This window comes from Piliocolobus tephrosceles, chromosome 18 (assembly GCF_002776525.5).
Source record: "Piliocolobus tephrosceles isolate RC106 chromosome 18, ASM277652v3, whole genome shotgun sequence".
In the NCBI taxonomy this organism is placed as follows: domain Eukaryota; kingdom Metazoa; phylum Chordata; class Mammalia; order Primates; family Cercopithecidae; genus Piliocolobus; species Piliocolobus tephrosceles.
Genome location: NC_045451.1, coordinates 33,593,209 through 33,614,435, shown reverse-complemented (window position 1 = coordinate 33,614,435; position 21,227 = coordinate 33,593,209). Strand labels below are relative to the sequence as shown.

At 51.0% G+C, this 21,227-nt stretch overlaps 1 protein-coding gene across 6 annotated transcripts in view; it reads left to right on the top strand.

The window, feature by feature from the left end:
• Positions 1-21,227, top strand: part of CTIF (cap binding complex dependent translation initiation factor) — a 336,159-nt gene that overhangs the window by 129,542 nt on the left and 185,390 nt on the right. For all 6 annotated transcript variants that reach the window (XR_002730748.1, XM_023207585.1, XM_023207584.1 and 3 more), the window contains 3 exons: positions 5,688-5,761; positions 6,370-6,474; positions 12,221-12,296. Coding sequence is in view for 5 of the 6 variants with exons in the window: in XM_023207585.1 (XP_023063353.1) it covers positions 5,688-5,761; positions 6,370-6,474; positions 12,221-12,296 (255 nt within the window). In the remaining variant the exon portion in view is untranslated. The remainder of the gene's footprint in view (positions 1-5,687; positions 5,762-6,369; positions 6,475-12,220; positions 12,297-21,227) is intronic.

The following is a 21,227-nucleotide window of genomic DNA, read 5'->3' as shown; positions in this document are numbered from 1 at the left end:
TGAGTTTGGGTCCCCTTATTCTCTGTCCTCAGCTTGACAGCCACCTCTCTATGTGGGTCCTCAGTGTGAGCCCGAGGTGAGGGCGGTGGGAGAGGGGTGGGTCTGTTTCCTGGTGAGAAGTTCCAGAACTCAGGTACAGTCTGCCTGTGAGAGGTCTGCCTGCAGGCACCTGCCTTCCTGCTTCTCTGGCTTCTCTGGACATTTGAGGGTTTGTAGAACAGGTGACACATGCATGTGTATGTGTGTGTGGTACATGTATGTTTGTGTGTGATGTGCATGTGTGAGGTGTATGTGTGTATGTGTGCATGGTGTGTATGTGGGTGTGGATATGTGTGTGTGTGTATATGTCTGTGTGCATGGTGTGTGTATATGTCTTGTATGTATCTGTGTATGGTCTACATGCGTGTTGTGTGTGGTGTGTGCCTGTATGTGTGGTGTGTATAGTATGCATGCAGTATGTGATATGTGCATATAGTTGTAGTATACATGTGTACCACGTGTATATATGTGGTGTGTGCATGTGTGTGGTGTGTGTTGTGTATATGGGTGTGACGTGGATGTGTATGGATGTGGATATGTATTGTGTAAGTGTGATATATGTATGCATGTGGTATATACATATATGTGTGTGGTGTGTACATGTGTATATGTATGTGTGTCACATACTGTGTGGATGTATGTATGTGTCTGTGTGGTATGTATATGCATGTGTGGTGTGTACATGTGTATATGCACGTGTGGCACATATTGTGTGAATGTGTGTGGCTCTGTGTGTCTAGCATCTATATGCATGTGTGTGGTATGTGTGTATATGTGTCTGTGGCATGTGTACATGTATGCATATGTAGCATGTGTGTGTGTCAGGGGCTGCAAGGTTTGAAGGCTGGAGTTCAGGACCTAAGAAGGGGGCTATCTAGGCACTTGTATGACTGTAAGCATTTGTCTGGCTCCAGAGCCATGTGGCAGGGCTGGGTGACAGAGTGGCCACTTGGGTGCTCTCAGCCCAGGGCAAGCGGGCCCTGAGGATGGGCATGTGAAGCCGTTGGGCTCCTGGTTGTCCAGTTTAGCTTGGCAGTTAATAACTCTGTTGAGTGAAGCCTGGTCCCCTGGGCACTGCCTGGGCCACCACCTCAGCATCAAGGGACAGCAAAGGAAAGCTCTGCAGTTGAGACTCTTCCTGCTCTGGGCTGAGGCTGGAAGGAGATGGATGTCTTCTCCACGTGCCAGGCTATTTCTCCAGCCCCTGTGGATGAAAGTTTGCCTTCAGTGGTTATATGCTTGTCTTGTGCCATGGAAACAAACTCCAAGGAGGTGTCCAGATTCTTGATATGCACTGCAGTTCTTGTATCAAGTAGACTGACAATAAAGAGCGTGGCCCCGGTGTCTAAGGTGTTGCCCTATACCTACTTCTCCAGAGACTCAACTTCTCGTCTGCCAGGCCCCTAGTCTTCGTGGTGCTCTCCTTCCTGATATTCAGACAGAGAGGCCTGATGCCTTGCCCACCACTCTCCTCTGCGTGTCCAGCTCAGTGGCTGGGGTCCTCGTTCTTCTCAGTGCTGTCACCTCCACCTGCTGCCTCCTCTAGGGCTGCTGAGTTTCACAGCTCCGGGGGTGCCGTCCACATGATATTCTTTCCTGGAGCTGTGACCCCCAGTGCTCCCTGGGGCTGTGCAAAGATCGGGCCTGGCTCCTTGGTTTTTAAAGGGCTCACCATGCTGGCACTTCCGTTCCTCAGCTCTGAGAATCAGAGTTGCAGTCATCACAGGGGAGGGAATGAGGCAGGAGGCAGGTTAGTGTGAGAGATAACAAGACTCAAGTCTTGTGGCAAAGAAGAGGTGAGACCCGGCCCAAAGGCCCAAGGTGACCTGCGGGGCAGAGCAGCAGAGGAAGGAGAAGCAGCCTGGTGTAGAGCTTTCCAGCCTGGGGAGGGAGATGGTCCGTGGCTCACACAGGAGTTAGGAGGCTGAGTGGCAGGGCCGGGGTGGCTCAAGGAGTATGGTGTGTGCTGGGAATGGCAGGGATATTATTGGGTTTCTTGGCATTTAAATATGGATTTAGGCTCTTGATATCATTCAGGAATATGTTCTCTGAGTTGTAAGGAGTTGTGAGGATTCAATGAGGAAAATGTGTGAGTCCATCACCTGTGATGTGTGTTGGTTGCGTGACTGCCATGGCTCTTGGAGGAGCACTGGTTGCCACTGTGACTTCAGCACCTGCTCCCCAGCTGGGCCATGGCCCCTCTCCACAGGCTCCTGTTTCTCGCCCCCAACACAGAGATGGCAGCAGCTGATCACAAGGCTGTTCTGCAGATGCAGAGAAGGGTGGGCTTCCTCTGTAAAGAATAAACACACACATGCAGGCACAGCTTCTGCCCTGGCTCTTTCCCTCTCATCAGCCAGGAGCACATTTCCCTGACCCCAAGAATCTGGAAGTCCAGAGATTGGTGAGTCCCCCACCAGGGATACTGCTTTGGAAATGCCCAAGTTTGCCCTGCCCAGTCACCTCCCTTAGCCCAAGAGTAGTGCCACCTCCTCCAGGCAGAGAGGTTCCTGCCAGCCCTCTGCACAGGGGCATTGGCCCTCTCACAGCTGCTGCCAGTGACTGTTACTGTGACCTGTCCTCCCTCCCTGCCGATTGAGGAATAGTAGCTGAGATGCCAACCTCCAGACCAGGAGGGAGATTTATGTGCCCATCTGTACTGACCTTCAACTGCCTTCATGGTGAATCACCCTTTTCCTGGAAGATGCTTTGTACTTCTGGGTTTGGCCATGACCTTCTCTACATAGTTGCTGTCTCTCTCTCCACCCACATTTCTGACTCTTTAGGGTCCTTAAGGGCCTCAGATCCTAGGACAGTAAATCAATCTTGACATCCTAATCCTGAGTCAGTCTTTCAGCCACAGAGGCAGTAGGGGCACGCTTCCTCCCGTTACAGAGTGGCATCCCTTCGATCAGTTGACAGGAATCCGAGCTGGCCCTCCTGTGGGCCTGGCTTGGCCACTGTGGGGGCACGAAGAGAAAGAGGCAGTCCAGTGGAGAAGATTACAGTCTACTTGGGGAAGGTCTAACACTCATGTAAGAGAGCAGTGACCAAGAGGTGATCCACTGAAGCTGAATTTATAGACGCCAGAGAACATTGGGTATTTAACAGATCAGGGATCAGGGAAGACACGTGTGGAGAAGGAAGGACTTCAGGTCACTGAGCTGAAGGAGGAAAATGAACTGTATGCTGAGTGAGGTCTGCAATAGATGCTTTGGAAGCAAGAGTTTTGTTTGCATGTTTGATTATTTTTATATTTGCTTTCGATGTTATTTTTGGCTGCTATCCCCAATGACAATTACATTCGAGGCCCAGGAGGGGGTTGTGAACAAGCCAGTCAACATCTCAGGAGGCAGGGGCTGTCCCCTTGGGGGGTTGTGTGATAGAAGCTGAGTCTTTCCAGCTCACCTGGAGTTTCAGAGTTGCATTCGGAGCAAGCAGGGCCCCAGGAGTTGGAATGGGGGGGATGTGAGGCAACTCGAAGAAAAGGGAGAGAGGGTGATCCTAGAACATTAGGGGCCACCTGCTTGGAGGACTGGCAACCATGCTGTAATTGATTAGTGATGTCTGCCACTGGCAGGAGAGGGGATGGTAGCAGCACACATGCCAGTCAGAAGGGGCCCATCTACAGGGCATGGTATTTCACTCTGGGATCTCCTTATTTAAATATGAAGCATCTGAAGTCCAGACTGGTGAAGTGACTTTGCTGAGGTCACACAGCTTATTGAGGCAAAAAGAAAACACGTGTTTAAAGAAGATGGTGAAAATCTCTTGCAGTATATGTCAGGAGCACTGAGCTTCCAGCTCTGGGGAACCCAGGGGGTCCCTGCCATCAAGGGCCCGCTATCTCCTGCGGGAGAGAGGTCACTACAGGAAATAGAAGTGAGAGCTGCAAGAGGCTGGCTCTACTACTGTAAGTCCCCCACACAGATGGTAAGTTCAGGGCAGAGCGAGGTGACTGCAGTTTGGGAGGCCAGAGGCGCTTCCTGGCTGAGCCAAGCTTTGACAGATGGGGCACATTTGGAGAGGGCGAGAGGGGAGGAAGGCTCAGTTGACAGGCCACGGTCAGAAGCGAAGGGGATTGCGGGGATGGGACAGGAAAGGCATGGGGAGGAAGCACCCAAGGCCATGGCGGCTCTGAATAAATGTGAGTGATCTGCTGGAAAGGATTGTGCAAGCTCTCAGGGCATCCTGGAATGAGGAAGTTTCAAGTTACTTAGAACTGCAGGCTGCAGGCTGCTGGTACCCAGAGGGAGGGACCAGTCCTCATGTTATCAATGAGACCCAGGAAGGCTGAGGGACTTGCCCAGAGTCAGACAGCCCAGGTGGTTCTCCCCAGAGAGTCCCCTTGTCCCTTCGATCCCATGAGCCCTCCACCTCTCCTCCAGGCTCTCATTACCTCCTGCCTCCTGTCTGTGGGGACTGGAGTGCCTGGCCCCTTCCGCTTCGAGGCTGGACTGTCCAGCCTTTCCGGTTTTTGTGCCCTATCCTTCTAGTTAATTAAAGCTGCTCACTCTCTGTCACTGTCTTTCTGGAAAGTAGATTGGGTTCCACTTCCAGTTACTATCTGAGTTCTTTCACTATACATTCGTTAGTTTGCCTGTTCCTGAACATAATTGGTTCTCTTTTGCATCTGGGTTCTTTTATTCCCTGTATGCTTGTGATATTTATTCATATTGTTGCATGTTGTTTTACTTTGTTTGTGCTCACTGCGGTGTAATACTCCAATATGTGAACGTACCACTGTTTGTTTATCGAATCGGCCGATGACAGGCATGTGGGTGTTCTCCAGTTTGGAGCTGTAATGGCTGATGCTGCTGTATACACTTTGTGTACCTGTGTTTTGGTGAGCCTCTGGGCACATTTCTGTGTGTTTGTATCTGGGAGTGAATTTCTGGGTCATACGGCACGCACACGTGCAGCTCGGGTGGATGTGGAAGTATTGTTTTAAAGAGTGTGACGATGGAAACCAGATTACAGGGGTAAGAAGGGCTGGAGGGCATCACGCGTGGTCAGGGGGTTGGAGAATTTGCCAGGGAGCTCCCCAGCCAGAGAGCAGAGAAACCAAATCATAGAAGCTGCACTGAGTAAAGAGGTTTCTGTCTCTGGGTGGGTCACATAGGGAACACTGGAGGATCAGTTTGACTTGGAGAAATCCAGTCGCTGGTGTAGCCTTGGTCGGTTGGGGACTTCTGGGGAGTAGGACTGAACTGTGAAGGAAAGCAGCCTCCTTGGGCTCCCCAGTGGGCCTGACTCTGCAGAGCCCCTGCCTGGGGAGAAGCCACTGCCATCAGGCTGGCAGCAGTGGTGATGGTGGCTCTGGGTGGTACAGAGCCCCTGCTGGGTGTGGAGGCTTTGAGGAGAGAGCCTTGGGCTGGGGGCAGCAGGGGCCTGGACCCTTCTGTATACATCTACAAAACCTCAGTGAAACGAGGGCGCATGCCTGGGGGGAGGCCAGAAGACCCCCAGGCAGTCCCCCGACTCTGACTGGGTGCACCAGCTGCCATACTCACTTGGGTGCTCACTCCAGCCTCCCAGCCACCCAGGGAGACAGGGAGGCCTCTGCTGCCCTCTCAGGTCCAGGCCCCGTGTTCTCAGCATCCTGGCCGAGCAATTAATGTCAGCCCTTTCACCCCCATCTCTTCCAGAATGGCAGCAAAGACAGCTCTCTGGACATGCTGGGCACAGACATCTGGGCAGCCAACACCTTCGATTCCTTCAGGTAACCTCCTCCTCCTCCCTCCCTGTGGTGTGAGGTCCAGCCAGGGACCCCAGCTTCCTTGGGGGGCTGAGTGAAAGCTGATGGTTCATGAGCAAGAGGCGGAGAGAAGCAGAGCGGGGGATGTAGGAAGGATGGGGTGGAAAGAAGGAGGCCGGAGAGAGGAGGTGGTAAGTGTCAGAGGAGACAGTGGAGGCATGGGGAGGGCCCTCGGGATGGGGCTGCAGAGGCTGGGCCCCGCTTCCCACTCGCCTGCCTCATCTACCTCAGGGTGGCCGGGTCGTCACTTTGAGCTACTTGTCAGAGGCTGGAGAACAGCATTTGGCCCCTTGCTCTCCCCAGCCTTCCTCAAATGTGGGCACGAAAAGAAACTCAGGTGTTGCAGAGGCCACTGTGCAATGGGCACCTGGCCCACACTTGTTTCATAAGTATGCCCTTTCCACGGCAGGGTGATGAAAGTGAGGGGTGGCACCTGGGGCTCCATGCTGAGTGAGGGTCCCTGCCTGGCCCCTGGCGGCCCCTTTCTGCGGGTCTGCCCTGCCAGGTTCAGCCTGGCCCAAACGTGGCTGTTGCCCTCTTGTCTCGATTTCTCACCCTCCGTCGCCCTCTAGTGGTGCCACCTGGGACCTGCAGCCGGAAAAGCTGGACTTCACCCAGTTCCACCGGAAAGTCCGACACACGCCCAAGCAGCCCCTGCCACACATCGACCGCGAAGGGTAAGGGGTGCCGGGACTTTTACACAGGGAGAGGTGGGGCAGGGGACGGGAGTGGTCTTCGCCTCCACAGGGAGGCTGCTCTGCTGCACAGGGGACTCAGGTGGCTAATGCCCCGGCATGCTCTTCCTATGTGGCCCAGAGTTGCGGGCTCACTGACTTCTCCCGGAATCCCTCCATTCCCCTCTGCCCAGCCCCCTCTAGCCAAGCCATCCCCACCTGCTCCTGATGGCCCACAGTGGCCCTGCTTGTCAGTAATCCAGGCCAGTGCAGCAGAATCACCTGGGCAGTGGCACAGAGGACAGGCCCACCCCAGAGTCTCTGATTCTGTAGGCGCAGACTGAGGATGTGTGTTTCTAACAAGTTCCCCAGCGGGTGCTGATGCTGGTCCAGGGACCACACTTGGGGAGCCGCCGGTGTCGTGCCCGATTTTACGCTGGCTTTTCTCACCCTCTATGACTTTGTGTGTCAGTGTTGACTTCCCCTTTCAAAAGTGGTGTCAGGGCCTGGGCTGACCTCAGGACAGGGACTCCAGCCAGACGCAGTGCTGTGGAACAAATGGCTGCTACTTCTTTTGTAGTTTTATATAATTTTTATTGAGGCAGAATTCTTATACTATAAAATTAACCATTGTAAAGTGTTCAATCCACTGGCATTTAGTATGCTCGCCCTGTTGTGCAACTACCATGTCTATCTAGTTCTGAAACATTCTCATCATCCCAATATAAAACCCTATACCCACTAGGCAATTATTCCCCATCCCACCACCACCCCCAGCCCCTGGCAATCACCAATCTGCTTTCTGTTTCTATGAATTGATCTATTTTGGATACTTACAGAAACGGAGTCATATGTGACCTATTGGGCCTGGCCTCTTTCCCTTGGCATGTTTTTGAGGTTCATTCATTGTAGCATGTATCAGAACTTTATTCCTTTTCATGGCTGAATACTATTCCGTTCTATGGATATACCACAATTTGCTTACCCATGCATCTGTCGATCCTTACTTGGGTCGTTTCCACCTTTTAGTTATTGTCAAAAGTACTGCTGTATCTGTTTGAGTCCTTGCTTGTAATTACTTGGGTATATACGTAGGGATGGAATTGCTGGGTCATATGGTAATTCTGTTGAACTCTTTGAGGAACTGTCAAACCGTGTTCCATAGCAGCTGAATATTCTGCATTCATACCAGCAACGTATGAGATTCCAATTTCTCCACATCCCCACCAGCGCTTGTGCTTTCTTTTCTTCTTGGTTTTTGTTTGTTTGTGTTTTGTTATGATACTGATGACCCTTACTTTTCCTTCCAGCCCTCCCCTGCTCACTCTTGTCTCCCTTTCACTGCAGATCTAAGTATTAGTGACTTTATTGGACACTATACTACATCTCACATGTCTTCCTGCTGCTATATTTGTCCCACCCAACCTCTCCTCTTGGCAGCACTGGTCCCATTGTAGTGTAATGAGCAACAACCCGTGGAAAGAAATGGGCTCATTCCTACTTTAGAGATGAGGAAAACAACACTCAGAGAAGCAAAGTAACTTGCCATCATTTAAGGCCAGGCCTTTTGACACCGTCCAACCCCTAGTTTATCACATCAGGGTATTCTTAACCTCCTTAAAATTCTCTGCAAATTTGTATGTGTGCTTTCACACGTGTGTGTTGCTGGGGAGAGGCCCATTGCTTGCATCAGACTATCCCGGGAGACACCAGCCTCTCGCACACCTCCTTTTTTCATTTCTCTGCCTGTTGTGGGTTCCATTTCTCTTTGGATGACGAGGGAGAGATGGCTTTGTGCGTGGAGGCACCAGTTAAGATGGAGCATAGGAGAGACACAGCCGCGAGGCTCCCAACCCTGCCTTATCCCATCCACCCTGCCCACTGCCTGCTCAGACCACTCATTCAGTTGCAGGGAGGCCATGCTCCTTCCAGGCTGCTGAGCTGCCCAGGGCTGGGCCTCCACACTTCTGTGCTTAGGAAGGATGGCCTTACCTACCTTATTCAGCGGGTCACCTTCAGGAAGGGGTTGTGAGCAAAGGTGATGCTTGCCCTGTGTCCTGTTGTAGCAGTGCAGTGGAGCTCGGGTATTCTACAGGAATAGGAGCAGGATTTTGCTTTTCTCAAGTTCAGTGTAGCCAGTCTGTCACTAGACCTGCTGGGTCCCTGCATGGTTCTGGGTGCCAGGAAAGTACACACACACACACACACACACACACACTCACGAGTATACAATATAGTCCCTGCCCAGAAGGACTGTTCAATCTACTGGGAAAAGGAGACATGAACCCATTCATGATGGAGACTGTGTAGGGGAAGAAAGACTAGACTATGCAGTGTAGACATACAGACTAGACTCTGCAGTGTAGACATAGACACTAAGAAGTATAAAGTGTGATGCCTGGTGCAGGGATAAATAAACTCAATGCAAAAGGGGTTAGAAAGGAGAGCACTTTACAGGTTGAACCATCTGGGAAAGGCTTCAGGAGGGAGACTTGCCTGGGCAGCTCCAGTCTCTCCTGTGTGCCCCAGGAGCACACAGCTGATGAAGTCAGTGGCCTGGGTGGATCAAAGGCCTGGGGGGATCGAAGCGATGGTGCTGCCTCATTGACTACAGGTGCCCAATGGGGCCTGCATGTTGAAGCCTAGCTTGCCAAAGGTGTCTCACCAGTCCCCAGAAATGAACTAACTTCCTAGCAAAAAAAGTGATGAATGACTATGAAGGAGAGGAATTCCCCTTATGCCGAGGGACTTTGTCCCTTCTGAAGCCAGAGTAACCAGCCACACCTGTGTCACCAGCTGTGGGCCTGAATTCCTCGGCCAGTCTCAGTCTCTCACCAGTAGCCTCCAGATTTGCTGAGAGTCACCTGGGATCTCCCATGGACCTCTGGCTCACTAGCCAAAGCCTGTCACTCCCAGGTTCCCAGGGAGTCTGAATGCAGTGTCTGTGGCCACCTCATGGCCAGACCAGGAACTGTGTCCCCCTTAGAGTCCTGTTGTGGTGGTGACACGTTCCACACGCCAGCCACTGCAGCCTCCCTGGGATGCAGGTACCACTCAGTTGCCAAGTCTCACTGCAGCCTGCGTTTCCATGGAGGGACAGAAATCAGGGAAGGCTGTTGCCTTGGAAACCCTGTTGGCAGCAGTGACTCAGCTGGTCTGTAGCCACCTTCCGCCCTCCAAATCTGCAGGTCTCCAGGGAGATCTGAGCCCTGACAAGGGCAGGCTTCGTGGGACAGCAAGCCCTCCCTGCAGGCCTCCCCCTGCCCACCCCCAAGGGAGCTGAGGTGAGAACAGAAGGCTGTGTTTGGAGTGTGCTAGGCTGGTGCCCAGCGTGTGCTCGGAACTCAGCACATGTGGCAGAGTCCTGAGGTGTGTTTTACCCACAGGAGACACTGGGGAGGTGGTGTCAGTCGTTCTAGTCAAGCCAAGTCCCTAGTGCCCTCCTCCCCTATGGCCCAGGCGGGTGCAGAACACAGATGACTACACACAGTTGGTGCTTTCACAGGCCAGCCTGTCTGCACCAGGCAGATTGATGAGTTAAGAGATGTTGGATGTTCCAGGCCTTTCTCCACCTGCTCGCCGGTTGCCCCAGCACATCACAGTTGTGGGGACAGCCGGGGGCCGGGGGAAATGTTTTCTCTTTTCCCTCATGCCTGTTATACCTTGCACACTATTCCCCACCCCAGCTCCACCATGCCCTTTGCCTACCCCTTGCACCCTGACCCACCCCCGACATGCTCCAGCCACAGCAAACTGGCACCACACACGCCCCTAACTCCAGGCCTTTGCCTGCGCCACATCCACCTGGGACATCCTCCCGAATTCCCTGTGCTTGGCCAGCTCACCTCTCACCTTCCTCCCACCGCCCCTCGCCCAAGACAGTTTTAGACGCTGCTCCTTGGGGTTTCTGCATTGCTCTCCTGCCCCCGATGGGCACTGGCTGCTGTACTGCAGGGGCTGATTATCCCACCAGACACCGAGAGGGCCAGTTGTGTGCACCGTTTACACCTGGGTCCCAGACCCTGTCCGGAGCCTGGCACAGAAGCGTTTGGTGAATGGAGAAATGAGCCATCAAATGGGGCTTGGGTCAGCCCCCTGTTCTTCTCTTCCACGCAGGCCTTTGCTGGTGTTTGCAGCCAGTTTCTCCTCCTCTGGGTTCCAGGGCGCCTCTGGCCATAGGACTTTTATGACACTGATCTCGTGCTGCCCTCTAATGGTGCTCAGGCACCCAGCCCTGTTAGAGGAGTTTAGGATTTGTTCTAAGAGCCATCCACTGAGGGCAGGAACCAAAACTGATTTGTTTTTGTTCACAAGGCCCAAAACAGAAGAGATGCTTGGTAAATATTTAGACAATGAACTAGTTATTCTGAAATGTGTGATTCGCATGAACTCTGCCGCTGGAAAATGACCCATCTCATAGGACCTCTCTCACCATTCCTCAGTCAATACCAGTAATAATTGTAACGGACAATACTTACTATGCACTGGCCATGCTCCAGCCCCTGTTCTAAGTGCTTGCCTCATTTATTTAAAACTTATCACCACCCAGAGAGGGAGGAACTGTTATCATCTTCATTTCAATAGATGAAGCAACTAGGAGACCCAGAAATTGAGTAATTTGCATGAGGCTGAGTTGGCTCCAGAATCTATGTCCTTAATTAATCACCTTCCTGCCTCTGCCCAAATAACAGCAACAATATTAGCGGTAATGAAAGTAGTCATAGTAGTAGTAATATATTTACTTCATTATTTATTTTATTATAATTTTGTTGTTATTACCAGTATTTACCATTAAACATATGTGTGTATGTTTAAGATATATTTAATGGTAAATACAGGTAATAATACACAAGTAATATACACACATATATATAAACATAAACAAGCTAAGCATTTTATATATGTATAAGCTAGGCTATATATGTGTATATGTGTGTGTATATGTACTATTTACTGTGTGCTGTCACAGTTCTAAGCATCTAAGCGCTCCAGATACGTTAATTAATTTAATCCTCCAGCCACCTTAAGATGTTAGACACTATCATCCCCATTGAACAAATGAGGAAACTCATTTGATGACATGAGTACAGAGAGGTTAAACAACTTATACAGGGTCTCCAGTTGGTAAGGGATGCTGTGGGGATTCAAACCCTGGGAGTCTGGTTTCGGAATCTGCACTCTTAAATATGCCAAAGATTCAGACCTCTGGCCAGGGAGTTGGTGCCAGCCTCTCTGGCCCGCAGGCACACCCACTTACAGAGGACATGAAGACAAAGCGTAGACTATCTGAGTGGGCCTGCTGGACTGACCCAGAGTCAAGCTAAGAAGGAAGGAAGCCCTGCTGGGTTTTCTGCTAGGCCCTACCAGCCTGTGTGACCTTGAGAAAGTTGCTTGGTGTCTCTGTCCACTGATCTTCTGTCCGGTGTAATGGGGCAAGGTGGATGGGCTTTGACAGGTGTTGTTGATGAGTAAGGAGCTTAGCTTCTCTTTCTGGAAGGATCAAGGGGAACTCTGGTTCCTCTCCCACCTCCCTCCAGGTTGGTTGTTGCATTAGGGGAGGAGCCCCCCACCCCTACCCCCAGCCACCATCTCTAGGGCTGTTTCCTCTAGGTGGGACACTGATTCTGCAGGGCTTGAGGGTGGGCAGCACCAGGTATCTGCTGACTGTCCCTCCTCTCCTGCTGGCCGGATGGGACAGGAGGCATGAATGAGCCATCTTTCCAATGCCTTTCTGTCTTTTCTGGTCCAGGTGTGGCAAAGGGAAGCTGGAAGATGGGGATGGCATCAACCTGAATGACATCGAGAAGGTCCTTCCAGCCTGGCAGGTAGGTAGAGGGGCATGTTCTCTAACAGCCTACCCACCCCTGGAGTCTTGATCCTCTTCCTGGACAGGACCTAACCGAAGCACTCCTTCTGGCCCCTTGTTCCAGCAAGGGGTGTAACCGCCTGTATGGTAGTAACAGGTAGGCGGGGTTGGCTACCTGCCATTCTCCAGGGTGTCCCATTGTGATAGTGTGTGTGACAGCCTACTCGGTGATGTTGCAGGCCCTGGTGGCAGGCCTGATGTGCCCTAGAGATTAAATAGACCATGCCCTGGCAACTCAGTGAACTTGGAAGTTTTTGTCCCTTGGCCTGAAGCCTCTCTGCAGGTGAAGTGTCCTGTGGTGTGTTCAGGTGGGACTGGCATGCCTGGAAGAGATTCTCATGTGGCTGGGGCTGTCTTTAGACTTTTGAACAGTGGACTTGCCCTGCTGGCCTCCAGGTGTCTACTATGCTTGCTCTTTTTTTATTGATTGGCCTCTTTCCTGGAATCAGGGCCAGGTTCCAGGACAAAGAGGATTCACTCAGTGAATCCAGGTCTCTAGATGCTTATAGTGCTGGACTTTTGGTGGAAACAGCAGAGTCTAGCTGCTCTCAGGAATGAGACTGGGCCTGCTGCAGGGGTGTCAAAGCAGTGGACCCTCCGCAGTGACTGATCCTGCCACTGCCAGTGACCATGACCTGCCACCACACTCCACTGTGCCACCCTTCCCTTCTCTCCTGATTCTTCTCTTGCTATTTTACCTAAAACCATTCATCTCTTCCTGGTGCCTTTGCCATTTTGTTTCTTCTCTGTTCATGTCTTGGGCCTATCAATGAGAGACAATACAGCATACAGTTAAGACCTCAACTATTTGATTATGATGTGCCTTGGTGTGCAGGTTTTCTTCATGTTTCTCCCACGTGGGATTTATTGAGTTTCTTGGATCTGTAGGTTTATAGTTTCATCAAATTTGGAAAATTTTCAGCCACTATTCCTTCCACTTTCCCTCAACCCTGGGGTTCCAATTATATGTATTCTGTGCTTCTTAATCTTTTCCCATGGCTCACCAAAGCTCTGCTTGGTTTTTAAAAGTCTTTCTTTACTCTCTGTGTTTCATTTTGGATAGTTTTTATTGCTATGTCTTCAAGTTCACTAATCTTTTATTCCAGTGTGAAATCTACTAATAATCCCGTTCAGTATATTTTTCATTTCACATATTGTAGTTTTTATCTCCAGAAGGTCATTGTGGGCTTTTTAAAAAATGTATATGTATATCTTCCCTTCCTCATGCTTTCTCTTCTGGAGTATATAGAACCTATTCCCAATAGCTGTTTTAAGTCCTTCTCTACTACTTCTCTCATCCATACAATCTCTGAGTCTATTTCTATTGATTGATTTGTCTCTTGGTTATGGGCCATACCTTTTTTTACATGCTTGGTAATTTGATGTTAAATATCAGATGTTAGAACCTTTACATTACTGGGTGCTAATTTTTTTTGTATCCCTTTACATATTTTGGGTTTTGTTCTGGATCACAGTTAAGTTACATAAAAACAGTTTGATCCTTTCAAGACTTGCTCTTAAGCTTTGTTAGGGTGGGAAGACTTTAGTGTAGGGCAAATTTTGCTCCACTGCTGAATAAATACCCTTCTGAGATTGCCATCCAATGCTCTGTGTATTAGAAGGTGTTTCCCCTCTGGCTGGAGAAACACAAACTTATTTTCAGCCCTGTGTGATCTCAGTGGATTGTTCTATCTATTCCTTGCCTCGAAAGTTTCCTTACACATGGACAAATTAATACTCAGCCAAAGACTTGAGAGGCTAAGATTTCTGGATTTCTCTCTGTATGTTGGTCTCTCCTCTCTAGTCCTCTGCCTTGCAAATCAAATTGTCTTGGACTCCATGGATTTTGAACCTGGTCATCTTAGCTCATTGAGACAACCGGGCCCTGGACTGCCCTCCCTGTGTTGCAGACTGGAAACTTTCCAGGAAATGAACTGGGGCACACATAGAGGTCACCTCATTACAAAGAGAAATATGATGACTTTATTGTGGAGAAACCTGGCAGGCCCCAGCGTGACCAGGTGATCAAGGGAACATCATTAGTGATGGGATGGGTGAACACTGTGTCTCCCTGATGTGCCACACAGAAAACCCAACATCGTTTCTTGGATTTTCCTTCCAAGAAAGAACAGCCTGAGTCTGGTTGTTTGGAAAGCAGTGCAAGGACCACTCTCTATAACTGCCTGGACACAGAAGACAGGGAAAGACTGAGGAAGTCTTCCAGATTGTAGGAGACTGAAGAGGCAAATGACTAAATACAACATGTGTTCCTTGCTGAAATCCTGGACCAGAAGGAAACCCTGACCTTGTTAGTACAGTTGGAGAATGCGATTGGGTCTGTGGGTGGGACAGTGTTGCTTCGACGTCAGTTTCCCGACTTGGAGGCAGTGTGATGGTCATGTGGGCGAGTGTGCTTGACTTTGAGAAATATGCACTATGATGTTTGAGGGATATAGGCCTGGTGTCTGCAGTGTCTTCTCAAATGGTTTAGAAAGAGATTGATGATAATGGTATGTAGACACAGAGGGAGAGAGAGGGCAAACATGGGGAGGTGTTAACAGTTGAGGAGGACGTGGATGTTCTTTGTACAGTTCTTGCACTTTCCTATAAATTTGACAGGAAAAAGAATCAATCAGTAGGGCCAAGGCTGTGATGTGTAAGCCACAGGCAGAGTATCAGCTCGTGAAACACCCTCTGGGCTGGATCTGTATTAAATTATCACTGCTAATGGAAAGCCAGCCTTGACGCGAGAGAAAAAAGGGTGAGGTACTAGGAAGTGACCACCTTATCACTCCATTTCTAAATGCCAAGAGCATTCATCATTGATAGAAGAAGTACATTTGAGAGACCCCGATCTAGGTGAGAAACCAGATGCCCCCTGCATTAGGTTGGGTATTGACCACTTGGTGCCCTTTGAGCCAGAAGCTTGGGAGTCGTGGCTGGAAAAGTAGCAGATCTGACATTTTGTGTTGCTTGGTGACTGTTTCCTCATTCCTCTAGGGTACAAAATGGAGGACCTTTGGTTCCTGCTCAGAAGAGAAAGGAGAGCTGGGCTACTGGCTGGGTGGGAGGTTGGCAGTCAAGGGCTTGGTGTCTGGACCCACGCATGGACCCCGTGGAATCCCAGCCCTGCCACTGACTAGCCCAGGAGTCTTGGGCTAGTTACTTATTCTCACTCTGCCTCAGTTTCCTCCTCTGTAAGATGAGGGAAATAACCGTATCTACTTTATAGGGGGGCTGGAAAGATCAAGCACATTCATTCACTTGAGGGCTGAGGGTGACGCCCAGCGCACAGTGGGTGCTGTGCTGGCCTCTGCTGTAGTTATTCCCAGGACTCAACACTGCCAGTCAAGCCCCACCTTCTGAGGGTGGACCAGGCTATGGGGGGCCCGCTCTGTTAAGAAGAGGGAGGAGGGGGTGATTTCCTGCCCCTACCCCCAGGTGAGGTGTTTCTTGGTGAAGAGGGCATTTCTGCTGGTCAAAAGCTCGGATGATGAACCATGGTTCATGGGTTACCAAGGCCCTGGTTCATTCTTCTCCTGTGCGGCCTTCCAGGCAATGGAAACAGATTGGACTAGAGGTCAGAAGAATCCACTTCTAGACATCTGCCAGAGCCGTGCATGTGATCTCTCCTCTGTGGGTCTCGGTTTACTCATCAGTATATTGACACAGTTGTATTAGATCAGAGGTCTGCAATCTGTGAAGCCCTCAAGGTTCTCCTGGGGTGCCCCGGGTGCTGCTATGGGGAGTGGGGAGGCGGAAGCAGCAAGCTCCAGGGGCCCCGACTTGGGCCCACCCAGAACTGTTTGGCTGGTGCCCCTAAATCAGGATACTAACATGGTTTCATGTGGAGAAACAATTCTACTGCTGAACATATTTTGAACATCATCAGACTAAGATCCCTCTGAGGTTTCACATTCTAGAGTTTTCTTTTTTTTGTTTTTTTCAAGGAATGGTAAATCAGTGAGAATTCTGGGCTCTCCAGGGCCCACATGTTATGCTAAGCTCTTAGGGGTGGCTGGTAGTGGAGGCCTTCACCCAGCGTCTCCACTGTCAGGCTGGAGCAGAAGGGCTTTGATATTTGTGTGCACACACACACACTCATTACACATCATCTATCACACACGTACACACGTACAAATACCACACACATCAAACATACACATTACATACCACACATGTACACATATATACTGCACGTACCACACACCACACATGTACATACACACACGTACACATCACACACATCCCCTCACATCCTATGCACACATACATACATACACCACACATGCACACACATATGTCACACACATATACACCCATATACACACAGCACACATACACACACCACACGTTTCCATGACACACACTTTGGATGTGCTTTGCCCTCAGTGAACTATCAGTGGATGAATCTGCTGGCCACGGTGCTGGAGCTCAGCTGCACATCGGAACTGCCTGGGAAGCACTGAAATCTACACTGTCTGCCCACTGTATTCCTCATTTACTGTTGTGTAACAAATTGCACAAAACTTCACAGCTTAAAACAATAAACAGTTATACACACTTTCTGGGAGCAGCTTAGCTGGTGGATCAGGCTCAAGGTCTCTCATGAGTTTGCAGTCAAGCTGATGACCAGGGATGCCACCATCAGAAGGCACACCTGGGCTGGAAGACCCCCTCCTGTGTCTGAGGGCAGGAGGCCTCAGTTCCTCCCTGGCTGGGGACAGGAGGCCTGGGTTCCTCCCTAGCTTCCTTGACACCAGATCTTCTGTATAAGCTGCTTGAGTGCCCTCAGAATATGGCAGCTGGCTTTCCCCAAAGCAAGTGGTGATGGGGAGAGAGAAGATTCCATTGCAGAAGTCACACTCATTGATAGCCTCATCTCAGAAGTGAGAGAGCTTCACGCTGCCATTTGCTGTATGTCCTTTGCACAGACCAACCCTGGTACAATATGGGAAGGGCCTACACAGACGTGTGAATCCCCGAAGGCAGGAATCATGGGGGGCTCCTGGAGTCTGGAGACCACACTCACTGAATCACACCCAAGAATCTGCATTTCTTTCTTTTCTTCTTTTCTTTTCTTTTCTTTTTTTTTTTTTTTTTTGAGACAGAATCTCTGGCACCCAGGCTGGAGTACAGTGGCACATCTTGGATCATTGCAACCTCCACCTCCCAGGTACAAGCGATTCTCGTGCTTTGGCCTCCCAAGTAGCTGGGCCACAGGTGCCCACCACCACGCCCAGCTAATTTTTGTATTTTTAGTAGAGATGGAGTTTCACCATCTTGGCCAGGCTGGTCTTGAACTCCTGACCTCAAGTGATCTGCCCACCTCAGCCTCCCAAAGTATTGGGATTACAGGCATGAGCCACTGTGTCCGGCTAGAATCTGTGTTTTTAAAGCATTGTAGGAAATTCCAATTATCAGCAAGAGTTGAAAACGTAAAAGTCCTGGCTGATAATGCTCCTGGCTTGACCACCCCTTGGGGGATCTGCAGTTCACATGGGTACCCTTAGGACAAGGTGGACGGCTTCTTGATCACCAAACACAGACCTCTGGTGTTTGAGGAATTTGTGGTCCCATGAGAGCACAATGGGATGACTTTTCTGTTCCTAGTGTTCTTCAAAGCCCCTCATAAATAGGGCTGGCTGGTTCACTCGTCTGGCCTTGGGTCCTAAGGGTCAGCTGGCCTAGCTATTAGCATATGTGGTGGGGACAACACCTAATAGTATGGATGTGTCCAATGCAATGTGGGGTATTTAGGACTCCTGGCCTCTACCACTGAATGGCAGTCATTGGAGAGGGGCAGGCACAGTGACCACCGAAAACATCCTCCTACTTCCAGATCCACCTCAGAGATATTGTGCATCCGGCTGAAGGCCCCCAAATGGGAGGGAAAGCCGACCTCTAGCCTGGGGACCTCCAGCCCTCCTGTGAGAGTCTTGAGCCTGTACAGAGATAGACGGGCTTCCTAGAGACTTTCTTAGACAAAAATCAGGGTTGACCTCCCCTCCCCACCTGGAGGCAAGAAGGAAAGAGGGTGACAAAGGGAGGTTGGCATGAAGCCCATTGCCTACCTGCCCTCCACTTCTGCACCCCGGAAGAAGGGGCATAAAGATCCTACCAGCTGTGTACCCAGCATCTTCTCAACCCACAGAGGCCCAGACCCCCATCTCCGGCCCCTTCTGTCCCTGTTTGGACTCTTTAGCAGGCAGGAGGCTTTGTGATGTTCTCAGCACCCTTGCCCGGCCTCTGTCCTGGGCTCCCCCTGCCATCCTGTGGCCCTGTCAGTCCCCCTCCCGATCTATTCTGTTCTTCCATCTCTCCTTGCTTTCTCATGGGCCGGAGGTTCCCTCTGCCTAAAATCTCACTCATCCATTCTCTGCCTGTCCTTTTCCTGACTCAGGACACCTCCCCTGATACCCTCTCAGATGCACAGGACAGAGTCCAGCGTCCATCTGCCATTTCCCCAGAGCTCCTGCCCCCATCCCTGTGGCGTGGCTCCCATCACATCACACCTGCTTATGTAACGGCCAGACTCCCTTCCTGGACTGTGGGCTGCCTGAGGGCTGGGCCGTTTCCTTCAGCCTCCTAGCCCCAGCACCAGGCGCTCTAGAGTGAATGCTGCTGAATAACCTCCTTTCTAGATGCGCTGTTGTGTTGTCTAGAGTGTACAAGAAAGGCAGGATTTGTGTCTGTCTTGACATTCAGTCATCCCTCTGCCTCTGTTTCTCCCACCGCTTCCCAGCAGAAATTCAGCATGAACCTGGTTTTGCTCTTCTTGGTGTGATTTCTGAGGCACATTTTTTTTTTAAGAGAATAGGATTTTTCCATTGTCTCCTGTATTAGGACACTATAGGCCATGGTATGATACTAAACAAACCCCCACATCTCAGTGGCATCACACACAGAATTTTATCTCTAATTTTCTGAAATTCTACTGAGGGCCAAGCTGGCCTCCAGGGCAGCTCCTTGGGGACTCCAGGGTCCAGGTGGATTGCGTTCTGTGGCCCTGCCATCTTAATCCATGGTATCCAGGCGGCCCTGGCAGGGGCAAAGAGAGCTGGAGGGTCATGTTCTAGGTCAAGCTTGGCCAACATATGGCCCAGGATGGCTTTGAATATGGCCCAAAACAAATTTGTAAACTTTCTTAAAACATTATGAGGTATTTTACACTTTTTTGTTTTAGCTCATCCGCTATCATTAGTGTATTTTATGTGTGGCCCAAGACAATTCTTTCAGTGTGGCCCAGGGAAGCCAAAAGATTGGACATCCCTGCTCTAGGTCTTAAATGCTTTGGCCCAGAAATATCAGCCCCACTCACAGCCCACTGGACAGAACTAGTCACATGCCCCCGCCCCAACTGCAAGGGCTGACACTCCTGCACGGGAGCGGGAAGAAAGGGAGCACATGGCTGTTCTGTGAGCTGCAAGTGACTCTGCCAAATCTTCCTCTTTCCTTCACTTGCTCACGTAACTCATCTTCATGGACCAGTGCTCTGCCCTAGCCTTTTAGAGAGAGAGAATTGATTGCATAAGATACAGTTCCCCAAGAGAGGTACAGCCTAGTAGGGGAAATAAGACATGCACAGATTACCACACTGCATTCAAAGCTGTAAATGCCTGAGCAGGCGCCTGGTGCCTTGCCCAGGTCACAGTCCCTGTAGGGCGAAGTCTGGGTCCTCTCCCAGCACACCCCACCTTCCTCCCCTGTGCGCTGCAGCTCCTCCAGTCTGGGGCGTGAATGTGTGGCTGAGTACAAAGCAGAGGGCCCCACTGGCCCCCACACTGAATGCCTGTTGATCTCCTGGGAGCCCTAGCTTATCTCTCAGTGGGTCACACACGGAGTGCATGCCACAGTGAGTGGTCTTAGCAGGTGATGCCTCCATTGGGGGTCAGATGCTGACACCTAGGTGTCTGGCTAAGCTCCTCTCCAGCCAAAGCCAAGGCCCCTATTCCTGGTGACCCCACCTGGCCATGTTTCCACAGCTGGCAATGAATCCAGAGGTGAGTCTCACTGCAGTGCTGACTTCAGGGAACTTCATCTCTGGGGCTGCTGGACTCAGGCCCTTGGAGCCCCACCACAGATGTGGGGGGCAACAGGGTAGACAGTAGGTGTCTGTGTCCAGGGCTCACCTGTACCTCTGTGAACTCCTGCTGTCAGGAATAGTTCTACACTCTGCAAAGGCATTTAGTGAGCTAGTTAAGTAAGGGTCTATTGGTGGTGTTAACTGGCTCCAAGGTCTTCCCACACTGGTGGCTGGAGGGAGAGGAGCAGGTACACTGGGATAGGAGCTAGCCAATAGCCAGGTTTTATGACATCCACACCAAGGCATGACCTTCCACACCATGGCAGCCTCAGGCGAGTTGAGACTGGCATTGCTCTCCAATGATGGGGTAGTGGGGAGGTGGTGGCGGGGGAGGCGGGAGGTGGGGAACAGCAGCAGGCTCTGAGTACAGGGCCATGGATTCCGGGTTCAATCTTGGTTCTGAGTGTTGAAGCCATAGGGCAGGGCAGACACTGAGACACACACCTGGACTCAGACTGTGGTTCTGGGGGAACCCCAAATGCCATCCACAAGTCTGGTGTCCTGGTGGCATTTTTGGCATCTCTATCACAGGAGTAGAGGTATTGGCCAGGCTACCACTCTGGCAGTGATGTGGACAGCCCAGGCCCATCATTAACAGTCCTGCTCTGAGTGTGGCCCCAGTGTTGGGGACTGCTGGAGTTGAGGCCCCGCCGGGATAGGTGGCTGTATGGCAGTGTGCTCCCACTAGAGGGCACCAGCGCACCGCTCTGCAGGCTCCAGCCTGGCGTTTGCTGTGGGAAGTCCCCTGGTCCCAGAGCCAGCAGCCAAAGGCGTCTTCACCGGCCGTGCCCCCTGGTCAGCACA